Here is a 19,266-nt window from a genome sequence, read left to right as displayed (position 1 = left end):
CGCCCGTCGTAGGCACAAAAACCTGTTCGTGCAGTAATGCAGTTCCTGGAATGCACCGGCTGAGCGACCGTTTACAGCCCTCCTATGTATACACCCACGTGCACGCTGTGCTCACGCTTTCTTTCTGAACAATGAGCGACGCAACCGGTGGAAATGCTTCGTGTGCCGCTGCTGCTCAACGAGCTGCCCGAGCAGAGGCTCAGCGCCACCGCCGAGAGCACCCTGTCGATCAGAATTAAATTCTTTGCCACAAGATACGGCGAACTTAAAACATCTAAACAGCTGCGCTCAAAATTCACATTAGGAAGTATCGTAATCATCGGCGAAATCTTTCAGTTTTCGCTTATCTCCAATGTAGGGTGCCAAATCGGATGCTGGTGTGGTTGAACGCCTGTATTTCCTCTATTTGCCTTCTCTCTCTCTACCCGCCCACAATCTCTCTCTCTCTCTCTCTGCCTTTCTTGTCCCACCATTCGCGCATTTAGCCACGTTTCTGAGAGATGAACCACAAACAAAATTCATCAAGCCCTAAAAAAAATATTGCTAAAATATAGTGGCAAAGACCGCTAGTAAACAAATTTTTCTACGGGCCCCGACCTCTACCGATCCCCCCACTTCCATCGCACTTCCCCTCGTTGCAAGCTGTACGCGCCCCTTTCACCGATTAACTGTGCCTTTGATGGCGCATGTTTTCTTGGCGGCGGAGAATACAATCGGCGATCTTCCATGCACGAAATAATCCCTTTTTCATTCCACTCAGTGCTGCCAGCGAGTGTCCGTGGTCCTCGAGGGAGATGTGTTCTTGTTTGCCTGTGCGCGTGTAACACCACCCCAGCTGATGTAGTTCGTAAGCGAATGTTTCCTATAGTTTCTACACCGATAAAGCTTTACTTCGTGCAGCTGTCTCATGATTTGCTGTTGCAATCGATGCTTCGCCTGTTGGGCGCAACTGCAACATTCTTTTTTTATGGAAGGTTCATAATCATGCACTGAACGAAATGCGAAAAGGGAAGTTTCATTTGATTACAGAGAACTTCCCGGTATTGTGGTGTGGATTGGGAAAATCCCAATCATATGCTTCGCCTCACGACTTTGAAAGAACGAAATTTTCCGCCTCGCTCTGGTGCCATCTTATGTTGTGGGGTAGCGAATGATAACAGCAGATTGTGCGCATGGGGTCACAAACAGTAATTCTTTTCATAGGTAGAATATTGTCTCAAACTACCCACATGTTGGAACAGAAGTAGGTAACACGCAGTGCAGCGACAAGGTGCTCTGCTGGCAAACCGCGACGCAGGTTCCCTCGAAATGATGTATTGCGCCTACCAATGTTCTGTGAGCACGCCAAAGTGGATTCACATTTTGCGACTAGCTACGCATCGGTTTCAAATAACTTAAGTTTAGGTATATTTGAATAGTGAAATTTTCTTGTGGAATCCTCACGAACGCATACTCTTATCTTTTGGGAATGGCCAAAAGCCCGATGTGCGACTCCTGTGGGTGTGAGGAAACCATCGAACACCTATTGTGTACTTGCCGTCGCTACGATGTACAACGCCTCTCTCTGCGGCCAACTTTACAGCGACTTGACTCAAGACCGTTCACCGAGTCAAAGATAGTCGGTCCGTGGCCACACACGACACTGGCACGAAAAGCGATTCGTGCACTACTAATACAATATTTGAAGTGCGCCGGCTTAAGAGACCGCTTATAGTGTCCCTCCCACACTCACTCAGTGCTTACTATCTCCCTTTTTCTTCTTTCCATTCCCCTTTCCCCCCAAGTGTAGGGTAGCAAACCGGGTGCTCTTTTGGTTGGCCTTCCTGCCTTTCCTATCCTTGCTTTCTCTCTCTCTCTCTCTCTCTCTCTCTCTCTTATGGAATCCAATACGAATAATAAAGAAAAACAACCACCTAATAGGGAATTGAGTATCGAATAATTTTTTTAATCTTTAAATGAAGTAGGGGTGTCGAAATAGTTAAATTTCCAAATCGAATCAAATATGAATATCCAATAGAAAACGCCACCTAATATCGAATCGAACATCGTATATTTTCTCATTTCCAATACAACATGACATGTGAACTTCGCGCGCAAATTTCTTGAATATAAATGTCAGGCATATATACATTATTTGACGCATTTATGTAATATCATCCCCAACTAGGGCCTTGCAAATGAGATGCAAGTGTTTTCAGACATCTCAGGCACCAGGGCGATGAAAGTAATGAAAGGTGGCAACAGCGCGTCATTGGACACATACACATTGTTGTGCTCATTGAGGGTGAGGAGTGTGATAGCCTACAACGTCATTGCGAATTGTTTTCAAAAGATTAGAACGTGGTGAGACTGGCCAAGTAATAAATAAATAACAGACGTCCTAAATTCGACTACTTCAGTGCAATCGCGCTTGTCTAACGTGGTCCAACGGCCGGCTGCGAACGGAGCGGCACTCGATTTTAGAGGTAGTTGCCTGTGTGCGGCATCTTGTTTTCTACGAGAGCCTCAATCAGTCGGGCGTCATGGCCATACGAGGCCTTATCACTCCGCCGGCATGCAAACCGTGTAATCGTTTCTCGCCATCGACGGCGACCAGATCGGCGCATTCGTATCGCAGGCTGTGCACAGTCGCACCTCTGGGCAATAAGCATTTTCGAGCATCCATCATTTGTAACGCACCTTGTGATGGTTGGCGTGTGCCCAGTGTTTACTGCTACTCGACTTCGATGTAATCATTCGACCGTGCGCCGATTATCAAAGACCACTTTCACCTGTCACGGCACGATCGCTTATCTTTCACGGATGCGCTTGCTGCGCACAATGCATTCCGCTTATCGCCAACAGTTGCCGTTGCACTCGTCGTACGCAAAGCGCGCAAAACCAAAAGCATCTATTTGTTCACCATAGCTCCCGAGAAACGTTGGGCGCTGACGTCGCCGCGATAAGGTCACACGAGGCCGCGATGCGTGCATGTTCGAAATGTTGCTTGGTTGTTTCCAGCCGAATTCACTAGAAAACTTGAGCACTGCCGTTCTTCAGCTATCGCGGGAATTACAGTGAGCACATCAATCTGTCAATATTCGTGATTGGGGTTTCAAACATTGCTGCAACCTTTCTTACTTATCGTTTGTCTTTCCAAATTTGCAAGCTCTCGTACATTTCTACGAACACGGCAAGGCATCATCGTGGAAAGTTTTGCGCACACTGAACGAAGACAAGAAAAGGACACAAAGACAAGCGCAGTTCCCAGTGCTGTTCAGCCTTATTGCTGTTCATTTCTAGTTATTCGGGCTCTTTTAAACTGCGCAGGTCCTTGTGTCCTTTTCTTGTCTTCGTTCAGTGTCCGCGAAACTTTCCACAATGAAGTTAAACACTAGCCCGGCTTTCAGTCTTATTACGGCAAGGTAATTGGTTCGGCAGAAGGCATTGACGGGCCAGTTGTTTCATACTCATAATAGACCTTAATGACAACATGCCGACAAAAGGAGGAGAGAGGACTCAGGGCGCTTACTCTCAATGTGCTTCTTTTTTTTTTTTCGTCACATGCCTACTTATCTAACCCTACAGGCTTGCGATAGCGGTAGCTATCATATCATCGAAAAAGTACGGGTGTGACGTAATAAAGATGCCAACTGAGAGTCGCGCCTTGTCCTTGGTCCCTGCTGTGGTCATATTTGCGGTGAAGTTTATTATGACAGCATACAGCCTCTACGCGCATGCGTAATCATGGCGCATTGTTGCATCTATGGCGGAATATCATGTTGAGAACGAATAATTTGCACTCGCAAATCTGCTTGAAGCCAGAAGACCGAAGTTCAGGCAGATCCATCTACTGCCCATAATTCCCACGCTGGCTGAAATCCAACACTCGCAGCGCCCGCATACAGTACTGCCAGAGCTATTCGCTAGCAATTATCGTAGGAAATCCCACGCCTCCTCGCCAACACATCCAGAACACAGCAGCTACCGCTAAGCGACCCTGGCCCACTCGCCACAGGACCCTCCCTGGACAAACGCGGTCCACAGTGTACCGCACGCACGGCGTAGCAAATTTTGGGGGGAAATGAAACGACCACGCAACAACATTTTTTATAATGTGACTCCGCCGATGGATAGAGTATTCCATTGTCGTGTGACATATACCCTACGTCGGGCGAACTGGAAGATGCCTGAATTTAAAACCAAGACAGTGGAAGTACGCGTGAGCGGCTGATTGCTTTCTATTGCAGAATGCAGAAGACGCGGTTGCGCGGCATTCCTTGAAAAAGCCACCTCGTTGCTCAGATTGGACATCAAGCAGAAAAGCATGCAACAACAAACAAACAAAAACCGTGCAAATATTGAGCCGTTTTGCATGTTTCCGGCGAAGTTTAGCGGCTGCATCAGGTCACCGTCTGTCACTTTCACTGGCAAAAAAGTTTCTTTGGTGCGCAATATAGGCGTACCTAGACTGCGCTTCAAATGTGTTTGTTTTTTTGTCTGGCCTTTTCCTCTCGCGCTTTATATCTACTTGCTGAGCGAATTCTTCATTCTGCACGAAGTATTACTTTCAACCTCGTGCTACTATTTAGAATTTACGAGTGGCATGCCAGTTCTCTCTTGTGAGGTACACCCGGCATGGTCGCTTTGGTGGATATTCTATGCTTGACGCTTGTGCTCGTCTGCTCTTGTAACTTCGCAGTGAGGTATATTCTTCACGATAATGAGGTATCCTTTACGACGACGCCCAAAGGTACGTCGTTATAACGGCACGCTAAACGTGATGCCACGATACTCATAAATCAGTGCGAAAGCAACGGAAGATATAGGGTTAGTAGGATACAGGAGGACATATGCCATGAGTTTGGATGGTCGCTGATGCCACAGGAGTAGCTCTCCACCTGATTGCTGAACTCGCGCGTTTTGCTAAAACCGAAACTATCGGATATTGCGTGCCAAAACACGCAATCCTTGTAAGTCTTGCTTACTGACGTTTTTTTCACGTGCCTCATTACGGTAAGTTTCGCTGAATTTTTCTTTAGTTGCCTTGGCTATCTGGCTTGTTTTCTTTATTGTCGCATTTGTACTTATCTTGTTGCCTTTTATTCTTTTGCAGTTTGATTTGTGCTCCCATATGCGGTGCCCTGCACTGGGATCTTAGGGCAAATAAATTAAATATCAATGAAAACCACGATCTTTTTCCGAGGCACGCCGTAGTGGTGGACTCCGTATTAATTTTTAATCCCTGGGTTTTATTTCATTTAAGGTGCCCGCTGTGCATGGCACACGAGCATTTTCGCGTTCTGCTCCTATTTGAATATGGCCTCTGCGTGGGTGGATCGAACCCAGGACCAAGAGCTCAGCAACGCAATGCTATAGCCACTGAACGACGACGGCGGGTGAAATGATTTATTATTTGCGATATTACTCGTGTCTCATTGTCGTTATGCTTTCTTTTTGTGTGTGCTTCCCTGATGTTAGCGCTGGTGCCACCTTTGCGTCAATGAAGTCAACACAGCTTCAGCTATCTCTGCAACCTCAGCAGAGCTTCATTTTCTACAGCCTTATCTGCTCCTAAGCCCAGAAAGGCCTTTGATTCAAATCCCGGAAAAGGCGTGTGCAACTCGATGAAGCAGAATGCAAAAAGCGTTCGAGCAGTGGGGCTTCAGTGCTATTCAAAACAAGCGTACGCGTCCCAGGTCCAACCAGACCTTACACTACAATGTCTATCATAGTCCGGGTGCAGCTTAAAACGCTAGATTCTAGCAATCAGTGGTGAGGTAGAGCAGCCGCTGAAGCGCAACATCAAGAATTCCCAAATGTCCAGCAGGTTTTCGCAATCAGTGAACTGTTCTTGGACACACATTTGCCTGTTGTGAGCCGCCGCCAAATAACTTACCTTAAATGACTGTTATGGTCAACTTATCTGCTTTGCTTCATTTTTTTCTATACTTTGAAGAACCCAATGGTGATGGAAACACGTGCTCGTACAAGCAACTCAAGCGATGCCATGAAAAACAGATCAACGACATCCGGACGACAATGTCGAGAATCCTCGACAAAGGGCTGCTACCCGACGACGACTTCAGCGGGGCGATATGCAGGTAGGCAGACGCGAATGCGCGCAGACAGACAACCGCGCCTAAGGTTAAAGAGATAGAGCACTGATAGTGGTACGGGTGCCATCGATATCTCGCAGCATTTATGGAGAGGCATACAGATGTTGAGTGCTCCCGCCGATGCTACTAGAGATAAGCAAAACGCGTCCGGCAGTTGATTTGCTTACACGTGTCGCGGCTATACTTACAATGCATTACGACAGCGAAAATGTCAAGAGGGTAAGGAATCCAGGGAAAACACGGAGAGGGCGGGAGAGGGAAAGTCATGACGATTAGCAAAACGAGGACAAGGTGAAAGCAGGAGCCAACGTTAACGACAAGTGGACTTGTCTTCGTCAAGGCGACATATGCTTTCCTGGCCGCAGTATATATAGGTGGGGTTCTTTTAAATGGGAGAGGGCGTAAGGCGGGTGGGTGCGGCATCGAGAGAAGGTGTGTTAGTGGCGAGGGTGTTGAATTGAGATTAAAGGGGTGCTGTGCAACAAGGCCAGGGACACGGCCGCCCGTCAATCGTGTGTCAACAGCCGTGTGTCAGCCGGTATGTCTGGTGGTCGTGGGCTATTGTGTCTCTGAAAGCGATAATAGAAGGAGCGACAGAAACCGGTGCTCGTAAAAAAGAATTGAACTGGAATAAAAATTATTTTGAAAAAGAAGAAAGAACGAAAACAGAAAGAAATGAAAAGAAAACACTGAGCAACGAAACCAGTGTGTCAATGAAGTCAACACGCGCTAACGAAACTAAGTGTTGTTGCCTATAGCTTGAAATTTAGCATAGCGAATAGATTCTAAAGCTACGTTTGAAAGGTTTATGAATATTGGTTGTGATGTTTTGGAATCTATGGATAAGGTATGATTCATTGTATTTTCTTTCTCGTTCAGAACGGAAATTTGACTGTAAGATGTAGAGTTTAAGTTCATCAAACTTGTGACCTGGTTGCTTGAAATGCTCGACGACAGCTTTGAGAAGCTTTTTAGCTGTGTCCGCGCGATGTCCGTTTAATCTGACGTTCATTGATTCTACAGTTTCACTAATATATTGTTTCTTACAGAAGGAGCATTCGAGCATATAAATTACATCCGGATTTGTACAAATGAAGCCAGATTTGACTTCGTGTCTATAACTATTTGCGGTGCTTTTAATTTTAATGTCATTTCGAAGGTGCCTTCATGTTTTACACCTGGGGCGACAACATGCTTTTATTACAGGGGAACGTAGTTGGCTGACTTTTGCGTGCACTAACATGTCTTTAAAATCCCTGTTGCGGCGATAACTAACCCTTGGTACATCCGGGAACGTTTTTATCAGACGCTCGGTACTTGATAATATTGGGTGGTATTTTCGTAGGATATTGTTTATGTTTGGGAGGGCACTGGAATATTTTGTTATAAAGGCTGCCGGTCTGTCAGATTCTGGTGCGGTTGTTTCTTCGCTAATTCCGACTGTCTCTCCTTTCTTGACGCAACGTCATAAGCTCTATCGAGAGGAATTTGTCAATAGTTTCTTTCTGCTAGCGTTGTTTTAAGGTCATTTAGATGGTGGAAGTAATCGTGGTCTTCGCTGCATACTCTTCTTATTCGTTTCCCATGTCCCACAAATATCCCTTGCTTGCAGTGTCGCGGGGGATGGCTGTTGTACTCTAAATATTCCTGGCTCTCCGTAGGCTTCTGGTAAAGTGTCGTTCTCAGTTTTCCGTTTTCTATGTAGACCGTCGTGTCGAGGAAGTTGATCCGACTAGGAGAGTGGTGAGCAGTAAATTTAATACTCGGGTGAAAGCCATTGAAATGGCTAATTAAGTCGGTTAACGCGCTTGTGCCGCGTTCCCATATTATAAATATGTCGTCAATTAACGATGGTCTGTTTGTGGGCGCTTCCCTGATTACGTCACGAATAATTCCCTCTTTTTCTGACAGCATCTATTGCGAACTACAGAATGCAGCACGTGCTTTGGCGTAATGTGGGCTACTACTTAACGTTGGCCTAATTAGGATAAAATGCGAACTGATATGTGCAGCACAGTCCCATCCTTCTCTTCGCCGACGTAATCACCTTCGCATGTGCGATTAGATTCGTATGCCTTTTCTTTTTCTTTTTAACGCGATGTCCCGCACCCAGCGTCACACATCGCTTCGACAAAAATAATTTCTAGCCACGCATACACAACCACGCAGTCCCTCCATGTGGCGCAAGGAAATTACTGAAGTAATCGAATTTCTCAAGGTACAATACGTAGAAAAATTGTAAAGTACGACTTACACAGAACCCACAGCAATAATAGCATACGATTGTGATTTGAATGTACGATAAAACATATTCCTGTTACGCTGAAACTCAAACGCAAACCCCTTTTATAGCTTCCCTTTGAGGTCTCGTAGTAGGAGCGGCGCGCCCCGCTAGGTTCCTTGCAACACCATCCAGATGGCGCTCGCCTCCGCGAATTCGCGGCAGCGGCGGCGCCCGACGTGGCTGGGAAGAAAAAAAAAAGAACCAGAAAGCTTACCTTCCTGCATAGCGTTCGCCACCAGCGTTTCGAGGAAAATATCGCGGTTACATAAGTTGCAGTTGCCGGGATGCGGGAGAACCAGTCAGAGATCTTTGAATGCTATCGGGTTCCACTCTGAAAGGCGAAGCTAAGCATCCTCCGAGCTTTTTTATAAAAAGCCTGACAGTTCCGCAAATTCTTGAGAAGTGCCGTGCTTGCGGAAGACGCACAAAAAAAATCCACCTTTGGTGCCCTGAAGTTCTTCTTTTTTAACGGGCAGTTCCTTTTTTATTTATTATTTCGCCTGAAGGTATCTAGCACTTGTGGCATATGCAAGGATGCGTGTGGCGGAGATCGTAGCGCCTACTCGTTAAAATCGGTATTATTACAGACATAGGAGAGGATCTGGTGATAAAGCCTAACGTTGTTCTCACAGTGAGAAACTACCGACAAAGCTAACTTTCAACTCCGTCATCCATCATCAAATACAAATGAGTGGATATTGCAGTTAAGGCAAATAATCTGCGCAAAGTTCAAGGAACTGTCTACGCAATGTTTCAGAAGGAAACGAGAGACCTGCTACCAGCACAACAAAATAGAACCCTGCCCCGAGCATGAGAGAGACGCCATTCGGAGGCTGGAGGAGTCCATGAACAAGGCGCAGCAACTGCTCTGCCAAGACGACAGGTCTCTCTTAAAGAGTGAGTAGGCTCATTTTACTTCGAACACCGGTTGACGCTGCGTTCAGGCAGCAACTCTTACGTCGTGCTGACCGTCCGTGCCGTGTTCCATAACCACTTCCCTATCTCTACATCAAACCTTTCTTTTTCTTTTTTTCTTCCACTTCCATTCTTTTTGTTTTGAAAGCCCTATGGACTCCCTCGGCATGGACGAAACGGCCCTCCATGGCTGTCCGAGTCTCCTCAGCCGAATAAATACTACTACAACTACTGCTACTACTACTACTACTAATAATAATAATAATAATAATATTATTATTATTATTATTATATTATATATATATATATATATATTATATTATAATATATAACTAATATATATTATAGTAATAATGATATAGTAGTAGTAGTAGTAGTAGTAGTACTGAAGTTGCTGCTGATTCTGCTGCTGCAGCTGCTACTACTGGCAGAGAGATTTCAATCGGAGTACGCAGGCCGCTTGTGTAAGCAAGAATCCAAAGCCTGCTTGTATTTTGCCGGGACCCAAGGGATTGCGGCCGCAGGTGGAACTCAAGCCTCTTGCATCCCCTGATCTAGAACTATGTACTAACAAACAACCTCTCACTCGCACACAATGATCAAACATCACCTTCGTCCTCGTGACGTCGCTGCGTCCACATCCCACAGTGTGCATACGCCTTGTTAAGAATGGCCGTACGGGCCAGCTTTCAGCCCGCTGCACGTGTTCCAAGCCCACCAGACAGGGATCCATTCCGAGAACTGCGGATGACCGGCAGCCACGTGGCGCGCGATCAACTCAGGAAGTTGGTACTTGGCCGCACCACCCGAGACGGAGCACAGTTCTACGAAGCCCTCGGTCGTCGACTCCGGAGCCTTTGTGTGTATGGGTTCGAATGTGTGTGCCTTTGTGTGTGTGAGCCATAGTGCGGGGCGGCGGCGAGTTTACAATGCTTGGACGAACCTTCCCGACCATTCCTGCTCCGACACACCCCATCCTCCAAGTCGGCACACCTCATCCTCCCAGCCGGCACACCTCACCCTCCAAGTCTGCACACCCCATCCTCCAAAAAGGCGGGTCATCTTGAATGACGTCGAACTATGACGTCGAGCAAGGGCTTATAAGCAGCGTTTGCCGGCTGCTAGGGCGTGCTCGTGTCGTGGTCGTTGTCGGGAGCTGAGTGCTCTGTCATACTACAAATGTACTAGTGAGCTGTGTGCTCGTAAACTGTTTGCTGTATGTTAGTTTTGCGGGCTCCATAGGGGAGTCGCGCTAGTCTGCCAATGTATCCTGCTTAAACTGTTAATATGTAAATAAATCCTGTTCACCGAGTTCCTGTCTACGACCTTCATCTCCTTCAAATGGTGGCAGCGGCGAGATAGTCCGACGACTCCTACATCTGGTCGACAGCGGTAGGACCGTCCGACGAATCTAATAGCCTCAACTGTGTTTGCATCGCGGGATAGCTTGTGAACGGTGCAGTGTACAGGCATAAGCAATGACTGACGTACCTCGGCACCGCGACGATTCCTGTCCTCCCCTCTAGCCAAGCCGCCTACTCGACACACCAAGGTTATATGTAAAAACTACCCACAAGTGCCGCTATAGCGTCACGCGTAATGGCATTCATCCAGTGAGACATGTAGGTAACGTGGAGAAAAGACGGGGAATGCGGGAGATGGAAATTCAAGACGATGAGCAAAACGTGAACAAGGTTAATGCAGGAGCCAACGTTTCGACAAGTGGACTTGTCGAAACGTTGGCTCCTGCATTTACCTTGTTCGCGTTTTGCTCATCATGTAGGTAACGTGCACCTTACAGAAGCGCTTGGATTTAACGTGGACGGAAGCGTCAGCCGGTCAGTAGTCGAGATAAGCAAGAGATGTTTCGACTATTGGTGTGGGAAAAAAGCAGGGAAGAGATTGATACGACCGGACCCGTTACAGGCATAGGTAGCGACACAGGGTAGATATAGAAGTTTCGAGGAAGAAAAAAAAAGATTAAGGAGATGTATACAAAAATGCTATAATGAAAAACTTGTTAAGCATGCCTAAGTAAGTCAAGCAGGCTAGGTGACTATTTGCCAGAGCCCCGTTTTAAAGGGGATTCCAATAATTCATCCTTATCATCATCATAATCGTGGCAGAGGAGCAGAGGAGCAGAGGGTTTCGTCTAACCGTGTATGTGGCCACACTGCTGCTGCAGCATAAAAGCCGTTCGCTGTCTACGATTTATTACCCCTGCAACAAGCTAGAAGATTGAGCTTGTGACACTTCGTGCTGCATCAGGAAAAAGAACAGCTCTCGGCAAGACAGGATCCACAGGAGAAAGTACACGCGAGACTTGTGTGCCTTCTCTTTGTCCTGTATTCGCGGCCGTTTTTCATGTTGTCCTTGAAGCTGCGCAGATCTCCTTAAACATTTTAATCAAAAGAGCGAGTCACGTACTTTTCTGTTCAAGCCAAAAAAGATTTGGCGCTTACCTTGCACTGTTCTTTCTGAAATTTTGCAGAACGATTGCATGTCGGACTCTACGTCGTTCACTGCAACACTTGTCGCTGTTAATTGCCTGGTTTTAAAGAAAAAAACTACAAATTTGCCTTCGCTTATGGAGATGCAGCTGCTAGCACGACGGTGCAAGCATAAACTTGTATCGCGGCCTGCCGGCAGCTACAGAAAGGAGCCGGTTGGGGAGGGTTTTCGCGTGTTGCCTGCTCCTGGAACACGCCGCAAGCTTCTCTGACCGACTGCTTTGAGTAGCTGCCGGCAGTCAGCGACACGCGGTTTTTGTCTCCTTTGTTTTTCATTCACATCAATTAGCCTCATTCGAATACTCGTGACCGCGAAAACAGAAAGCGCCATGACTAGCGGCATGCACAGAAACAGGGCTGTGCACGTATGAATGCCTCACTTGATTTTTTTTCTTTCTTTCGCACAATGTGTGGGTGCTTCAACTTCTATAATTATGCGATGCTCCACAATCAGCTACACCACGATAAACATGCTCGGTCGTTCTTAACAGATCTGGTGCCCTCTTCAGCGATGTCGGACGCTCAAATTATTGTGCGTTCGCTATTGACTGAGACACAGAAAACATTTAAGCACCTATAACTGGCTGCTCAGGCGATATAAAATGTAGTGTTTCTATCTCGTGCAAACTGCAATGGCCCACTAATTAGTTATGGGGCCGATTGTGTCCGTTGTCAGGGTGAAGTAAATGCTACTCATAGATGCTGCGTGTCAGAGTCTTACGTAAGCAAGCATTAGCTAGAGCTTTCCCTGCGACTGCATGCAGCGTGAAAAACATAGAAAATAACTTTATTGTGCTCATGTCGATCGTGGTAAGCTGACAGTACACGACGATCGAGATGACAAAGCAGGATAAAAATGCAGCACAATTCATGCATCGCGGTAGCATGCGGCACAAATATGACACTCGCGTTAAAAAAAAAAAAACTTATTAAGGCGTCATAGTGGCAGTGTAGCGAACTAGATGTCGTCTAGTCTCTTTCATGCAGTGCATCAATTCGTTGAAAAACATGCATAATTAAGCAGATCTCGTAGACAAAACCTTGACTCACTCCACTACATGCATTGTAATTGCAGTGAATTAAGCACACGACGCTAGAGCTCCGTTGAAGCAAGCGACGCCGAAGGCTGCTGCCGCTAAATGATCTTCGTGGTATATTTCTGCGATCTAAAATGTTATCGCATTAAAGAAGGCACATTTAGCGGCATCCAGAGACGACAAGACCGCTGCAGCGCTTTCGGAACCATCCATCTCAGGCGACTGACAACTGCGAAAGCGCTGTGGCCCGCTACTGCCTGCGCTGTTTCGACAGTACCCTCACCATCATCATCATCACCATAACAAGAAAATGCGGCCGCCTACAGGCGCTGGAAATTGTGGCCCATACGTCCACGAAGGCAGCAACACAGCGCTGTTTTCATAGCCCGAGGCGTTTGCCCCAATGTAACGAGAGCGAAGCTCGCTCTTAAAGCCAAGAACAAGCGTTTGTCAGGGAAGCACGTGTTCGCTATATCCTGCAAAACGCAACGCAGGACACGGTGAACACTTCGTTGCACTTGTTTGGGCATGAAATAACATTGAACGCATCATGTGTATCTTTGCACAGGATTTAGTTCAAATGTTTGAACAATGATTACGAAGGATTACAATTAAATTACAAGTGCGTCGTAGTTACCATGTTTCTCTTTTTTTTTTTTTTTTTTTTTGTGTGTGTGTGTGTGTGTGTGTGTGTGTGTGTGTGTGTGTGTGTGTGTGTGTGTGTGTGTGTGTGTGTGTGTGTGTGTGTGTGTGGGTGTGTGTGTGTGTGTGTGTGTGTGTGTGTGTTCGTCGTACAGAGTGGCTTAACCCGGCGATAACAACGGCGTGCCTGAATAATAAATAATTGCAAACTAAGGCCTGGGGCCGTATAACGTAAAACTATTCCAATATGTTTTTATTCCAATCTCCTGACGTCAAATTTGCGTGACCGACGATGCAAGCATCGGTTGGTCACCCGCAGGGTTGTCTGAACAAGCCAATCAAAGGCTCCCCTCGTTCATAGGAGGTCACTTTTGTTTGCTTGAAAAACGAATAACCTTGCCTGCACTGAGCGGCTGGTCTTATCTAATTGGCTCACAAGTGGCAAGGAGCATGCTCAAGTGGAGAGGGATTCGATGGGCTCAGCTACTGCACTGAATATCGATAGCCGGACGAAGAGGGTGGTGCCGGTGTCTGCGATTGGTCCGCTTTCTCTTACTTAGCTTGCGGTGGCTCGTCGACAATCGCGGCGGCATGCAACGGAAGCTTAAGAATGACGCTAAAACGGATCCTCAGCAAAGAAGAGTTTGCAGAACGAGGTTTAAACGTGCCGAAAGTTGTCGAAAACGTTACACGGCCACGCAAAAAGCTTTATTACATGCAAATAAGCCCATGTTCTAGAGCAGGGGCGAGTAGCCAGCGCGGGAGCAATCGGCGGGAGCCAGCTTTTATTCCTTTCGGAGCGGGACAGCCGGCGGCTATTCAGAAGAAAATTCAGTTTTGTTCGGCATATTAATGCATCTTTAACGCGTACGCGTCACTTTGACGCAGTAAGTTCTTGCGGTTTTGTGACGTCGCGTAAGAGGCAGGTCAAGTGGGCGTGTCACAGAAATCTTGAAAAAATGTGTTTTCGATACCATATACCTCAAAAAAAAGCACCTTCATTATTTCCACTCGCCGGAAATGGCGCAGAACCTGGAATATTGGGAATTAGCATGGCTCCTGGGCAATGCCCTGGGCAAGTCCTCCTAAACATCGTGCGTCACTCGCATCTTGCTGAAAATATCGGAAGCTATGAAGATTTTCATCATAGGTGTCAGCGTCGTCTATTGGTGTACTTAGGTGTTATTTAAGAGCTGTTAAATAAGAACAATTATACAATTACTGGCCATGCAACTTCACCAATATTAGTTCAACAGCATTCACTACTTATAAGCAATTTAATCGAGGCAAAACTTTGTTGCAACTGGGATTTAATGACTGACTGAAGTATCTAGAATAAAATTATCTAGTGAATAACCAGTTTAGTTAGCCCGTGGAATGTGTTGCGGTTGGTATTTAAACAAATGGGTCAATTAAACTTCGGCAGTAACGCATGGACAACTCATTAACTCTAGATTGGTCACACGTATTGTATTTGTTACGTAAAAGAGACCGGGTAGCTTTATGCTGAATTTTCTCACTGGCAATTTGATGCAATTTTTGCGTCTCAAATGTAAAATGCGTTATCGAACAATACGGGAGTATTTCCCATTTTAAAGCAGCCCTGTATGTTGTTCTCCTCTGTTTTCTTTCTTTCTTTCTTTCTTTCTTTCTTTCTTTCTTTCTTTCTTCCTTCTTGTCTTTCTTTCTTTCTTTCCTTTTTTTGTGAGAACAATACTTTTAGATTACCTTACGACGGTGCTCCTATCATCTCGTGCATACCTGTAAGAGCTGCCGCCTAGTTGTATATTAAAGCATCATTTTCCTTGTAATATTCGAAAACAACCATCGAGCAAGCGTCTGTTGTAAAATGTCAACTTGTATTCTGTCGAAGGTTTGGTATTTGTCTCACGTTTCACCGTTGTTTTCATGTACTTTTTCATGCTCTCACTGGTTGTGTCAGGTTATTGGACACGATGGACTGTGCCAGGCGCCACATCATAGGGCACCGAATTATGTCTTTAGACTTGGTGGTTTTAACGCGTTCCATTGCTTGAACGTTGCCCGAATAGTAAGTGTAAGATGTGATCGTTCAGTTCCCTTTCTTGACCTTTTGCAGACCTTCTGCTCACCTACAAATGGTGGAAAGTTGATGACTTCATAAGGTGCTCAACTAATGTGCAAGTAAACTACATCACGGATTACCTGTATGCAACAGCAAGGCTCCACAATGACTGCAGGTAAAAAAATATTTTCTACCTGTAACAATATTTTTGTGCCAAGGTAAGACAATTCTTTGACAGACTGACAATTCTTTGATCCGTTCCTGAGGTGCGTTTTATTTCACAGCATCACTCTTGTTCAAGCAGTCCCCATGATTTTCGTATCAATGGTGGGGCGTGATTTTATTCGTCACTTCGTTTTGTTTCTTGTATGCCATCGTATGGCATGGCTTCACATCATGGCATGGCTTCACATCATAGACAAGATTGCGATCCGTCGTGCGCACATGTTGGTTCACACCGTAGGCCACACAATGAGCAAAACCGTGGGCAGAGAAGCTGCGTTGCTTCGGCTTATCGCTAAACCGAAACTATGATCTTTGAATAGAATGGCAAGGATAACAGCTCGGAACACGACAGCGAATTGTGCAACAGCAACAAGTTCTAATAATTAGAAATGGTTAGGCGTTTTCTTTATTATTATTATTTCACATCGCATGGAAAGTTATAGCCACAGAGCGTTGGAAAAGAAATAATCCCGCGCAGCCCTATGAACAAGAGAAAGCTCACACTAGAAAAACAAGTGCGGTAGAAGTGCTCAAAACACATCAATGACAAGCTTGACTGTTGTCAGAGACGGACACTGAACTTCTAGTAGCTTACACCCAATAGAGTGTCATGACGAGTATGAAAATTCAGGCTATTGCGCGCATACAGAAACACAGTGTATCAGACATTTGGGAGAAGTTAGCCGCACAGCATTAATGCTACTGCCTTCCTCAGCAGCGCGTGCTCAATAACATTATGCACTGAAACAGCTCAAAGCACTTTGAGCTGACAAATCAAAGCGAGCCACAAAGATATAAACGCGTGCGATCCTCCGCTACCAGCTGTGGCATCTGGCCAATCAGCCGCAAGAGCGCGTTACAACGCTTACCCGCATCAGCTCGAGCGGCGGAAATAGGTCTAATTATGTTCTTAAGACTGCTACACGTCAATCGTAAAAATGTCTTCTTAAGTCGTCATCTGAGGCAGCTGTTTAGGTTTGGTGAACCGAATTACGTTTACTATTGGAGGAAGCAATGAAGTTCGCATGTATTTTTTTTTTCAACTACAGCCCTCGCCTTTGCAGCGGCGGGCATCCCAAGCTTGCTCATCTTACGAACAGTTTTAGCCTTATGAATACGCTTCTTTCGTAAGTTCACTTAGTCAATGCCACCAGTTCTTATTTTTCGTGCCTCTCAGTGTGAATACTGAAAACAGTGAAGAGGCTACGATCATCGAGGAAGAATTTATTTGTGAAATATGCCGTAGACGTTTCTTGCGCAGAAAAAAACTTAATGAGAGTCGTGCACCAGCAGCCGATTGCGTTGTTGCATGGTTTCAAAAGGAGCGACTCTCTGTAAGAGCTCCTTGATGCAAACTAATTCGAAAAGGGCGAGGACTGCGTATAGTAATTTATTTTCTATATGTTGACAGAACGATGCCTCACAACGGCGGTTCAGGGTTTCAGCGAGATACAGTTTACGAGTGAAAAGAAGCCACATAAACGTCGTCCAAAATTCAAATAAGCGATCGCTTGTTACATTTCGGCATTTTCCAGACGTAAATAGTGACAATTCCTTCGCGAGCAGCGCGACGCTGATTTCATTGGAATCACTTATGTTGTCCACGGCGCCGCAAGTGAACGTGTGTCCCCGTTAGTGACGCGGCAACTGGCGCCACGCCGTTTGCAGTTCGCGGACCGCCGGCAGACGGCGGTCTTGCTGGCAAACGGCGAGATCTTCCCGTCACACACAGGGCCTCCCAGCGGCTCGGCGACGCGGCCATTCGGCGACACAGGAGCGGGCGCGGCTGCCCTCTGGCGGCGCCGATAGTTCCACCGCCGATGATCGCGCTCACCACCGATATCGTCGCTATAGGCCTATTCCGGTTCACCTCGAATCTGTAGCTGACGGCGCTTCAGAGCTAACCGCCGGCGCTTCCAAGGAGCAATGCTTTGTTACCGTTGCTGCCACTTTACCCTCTCCTGGGAATCGTTTCACTCGAAGAAGAAACTGTGCTGATATATTGCGGCGCCGTCGGTACACCCATGCACTGCAGCTGAACCTGAACTCGTTGGTGCTATACGTGTGACCGCGGACGTGGCTTTTAACAAAGCGAACATTACGCGTCAGTTTACTCCAACGGACAACCATATTGCTTGGAACAGAAGTTGCATGACCCATGCTCGTGTCGCCGGGTCGCGTAGACGCGTCGGTGCAGCATCCATGCGCTATTTCTGCAGTAAACAGGAAGTGTTCACCGTTTACGTTCGCTGTTAGATTGTATGAGTAGCATTGTCATTTTCTTCGTTTTTATTTTGTCACCAGGCACTGCTAAAGACTGCACGTGCCGCTGGAAACCAAGTGGGCATTTATACGCCTGACCCCATATAGCAGAAAACCTAGCGTCGGCGTCCGACGTCGACCGACATTCTGGGGAAACTCATTCCGAATCACGCATACCCAACCACGCAGGTCCTCCCTGTAGCGCAAGGAAGTCACTGAAACAATTGAATTTTTCAAAGTAAAATGCGTCAGAATAATCGTAATGTACGAGTTACACACAATCTACAGACATTATAGCGTCGGATTGCAATTTGAATATACAATAAGCAAACCTAATTTCGTTACGCGGAAGCTCAAATAGGAAACTCTCCTGACGCGATAGCGTTTTCCAGCTGCCATTTCAGGTCCGTCTTAGTACGAGCGGCGCTGCCTCCTCGGTTCCTTGCACACCATCAAAAAAAAAAAAGAGGGTAAGAACCACTTCGTGCATAGCGTGCTTCACGCCGCCAGCGTTTCCCGGTAAACATTACGGTTACATAAGCTGCAGTTGCCGGGAAGCGTGAGAAGCACTGAGGGATCTTAGAATGCTATCGCGTTCCGCTCTTAAAGGTGAAGCTTAAGTGTCCTCCAAGCTTTTACTCTTAGCGCCCCCGAAAACATATCGGCTGTATATATTTTTCTTTTGAAAATGTGTATACATTTTTAAAGCGAAAGCTTTACTGACCGCGAACTTGCGACTTCGCCGTAACGGTGCTCCGAGGAGGCACATGACGTCACAACGCGTGCCTCGCCGCGGATATTTCTCTCTCTCTCGCTCGCTCCCTAGTCACTACTGCGCATGCGCCACTAGTAGCACCGAGCCACAGGTGTTCCGCCGCTGCGCAGCGCCGCGCCTAAATTTCCGCCACCGCCGTTTGGTATGACGTCACCCGCGTTCCTCGTCGTTGCGCTCTCCTCCGCTCGCTTCGCCAACTGCGTCGCATGCCTGATAACATGTCGGAGGATTGAAAAGGTGAGCTCACGTGCGCCGCAACCACAGTTGAGGCGGCAGTATGGACGGCGACAATTTTGATAAGCAGGAGGTGGCCTGGAATCGACATCTCAACGAAATGAAGAGGAAACAAATCGCCCAGGAAACAGACGAACAGCGCGCCGAACGACTGGCTAAACGCTGCAACATAGCTAGACAACCAGACTAACCTTGACTTGCAATCAAGATTAACCAAGGGTAACCATGCTATGCCTTAGC

General features: G+C 46.6%; 1 protein-coding gene across 1 annotated transcript in view; it reads left to right on the top strand.

The window, feature by feature from the left end:
• The window catches only part of LOC126540619 (uncharacterized), a 38,054-nt gene that overhangs the window by 12,301 nt on the left and 6,487 nt on the right, over positions 1-19,266 (top strand). The window contains exons 6-8 of the mRNA XM_050187461.3: positions 5,939-6,083; positions 9,140-9,279; positions 15,585-15,705. Of these exons, the coding sequence (XP_050043418.1) occupies positions 5,939-6,083; positions 9,140-9,279; positions 15,585-15,705 (406 nt within the window). The remainder of the gene's footprint in view (positions 1-5,938; positions 6,084-9,139; positions 9,280-15,584; positions 15,706-19,266) is intronic.

Source organism: Dermacentor andersoni, chromosome 2, assembly GCF_023375885.2.
Source record: "Dermacentor andersoni chromosome 2, qqDerAnde1_hic_scaffold, whole genome shotgun sequence".
Lineage (NCBI taxonomy): Eukaryota > Metazoa > Arthropoda > Arachnida > Ixodida > Ixodidae > Dermacentor > Dermacentor andersoni.
The sequence above is the reverse complement of the archived record's forward strand: the minus strand, read 5'-3'. Positions and strand labels throughout refer to the sequence as shown.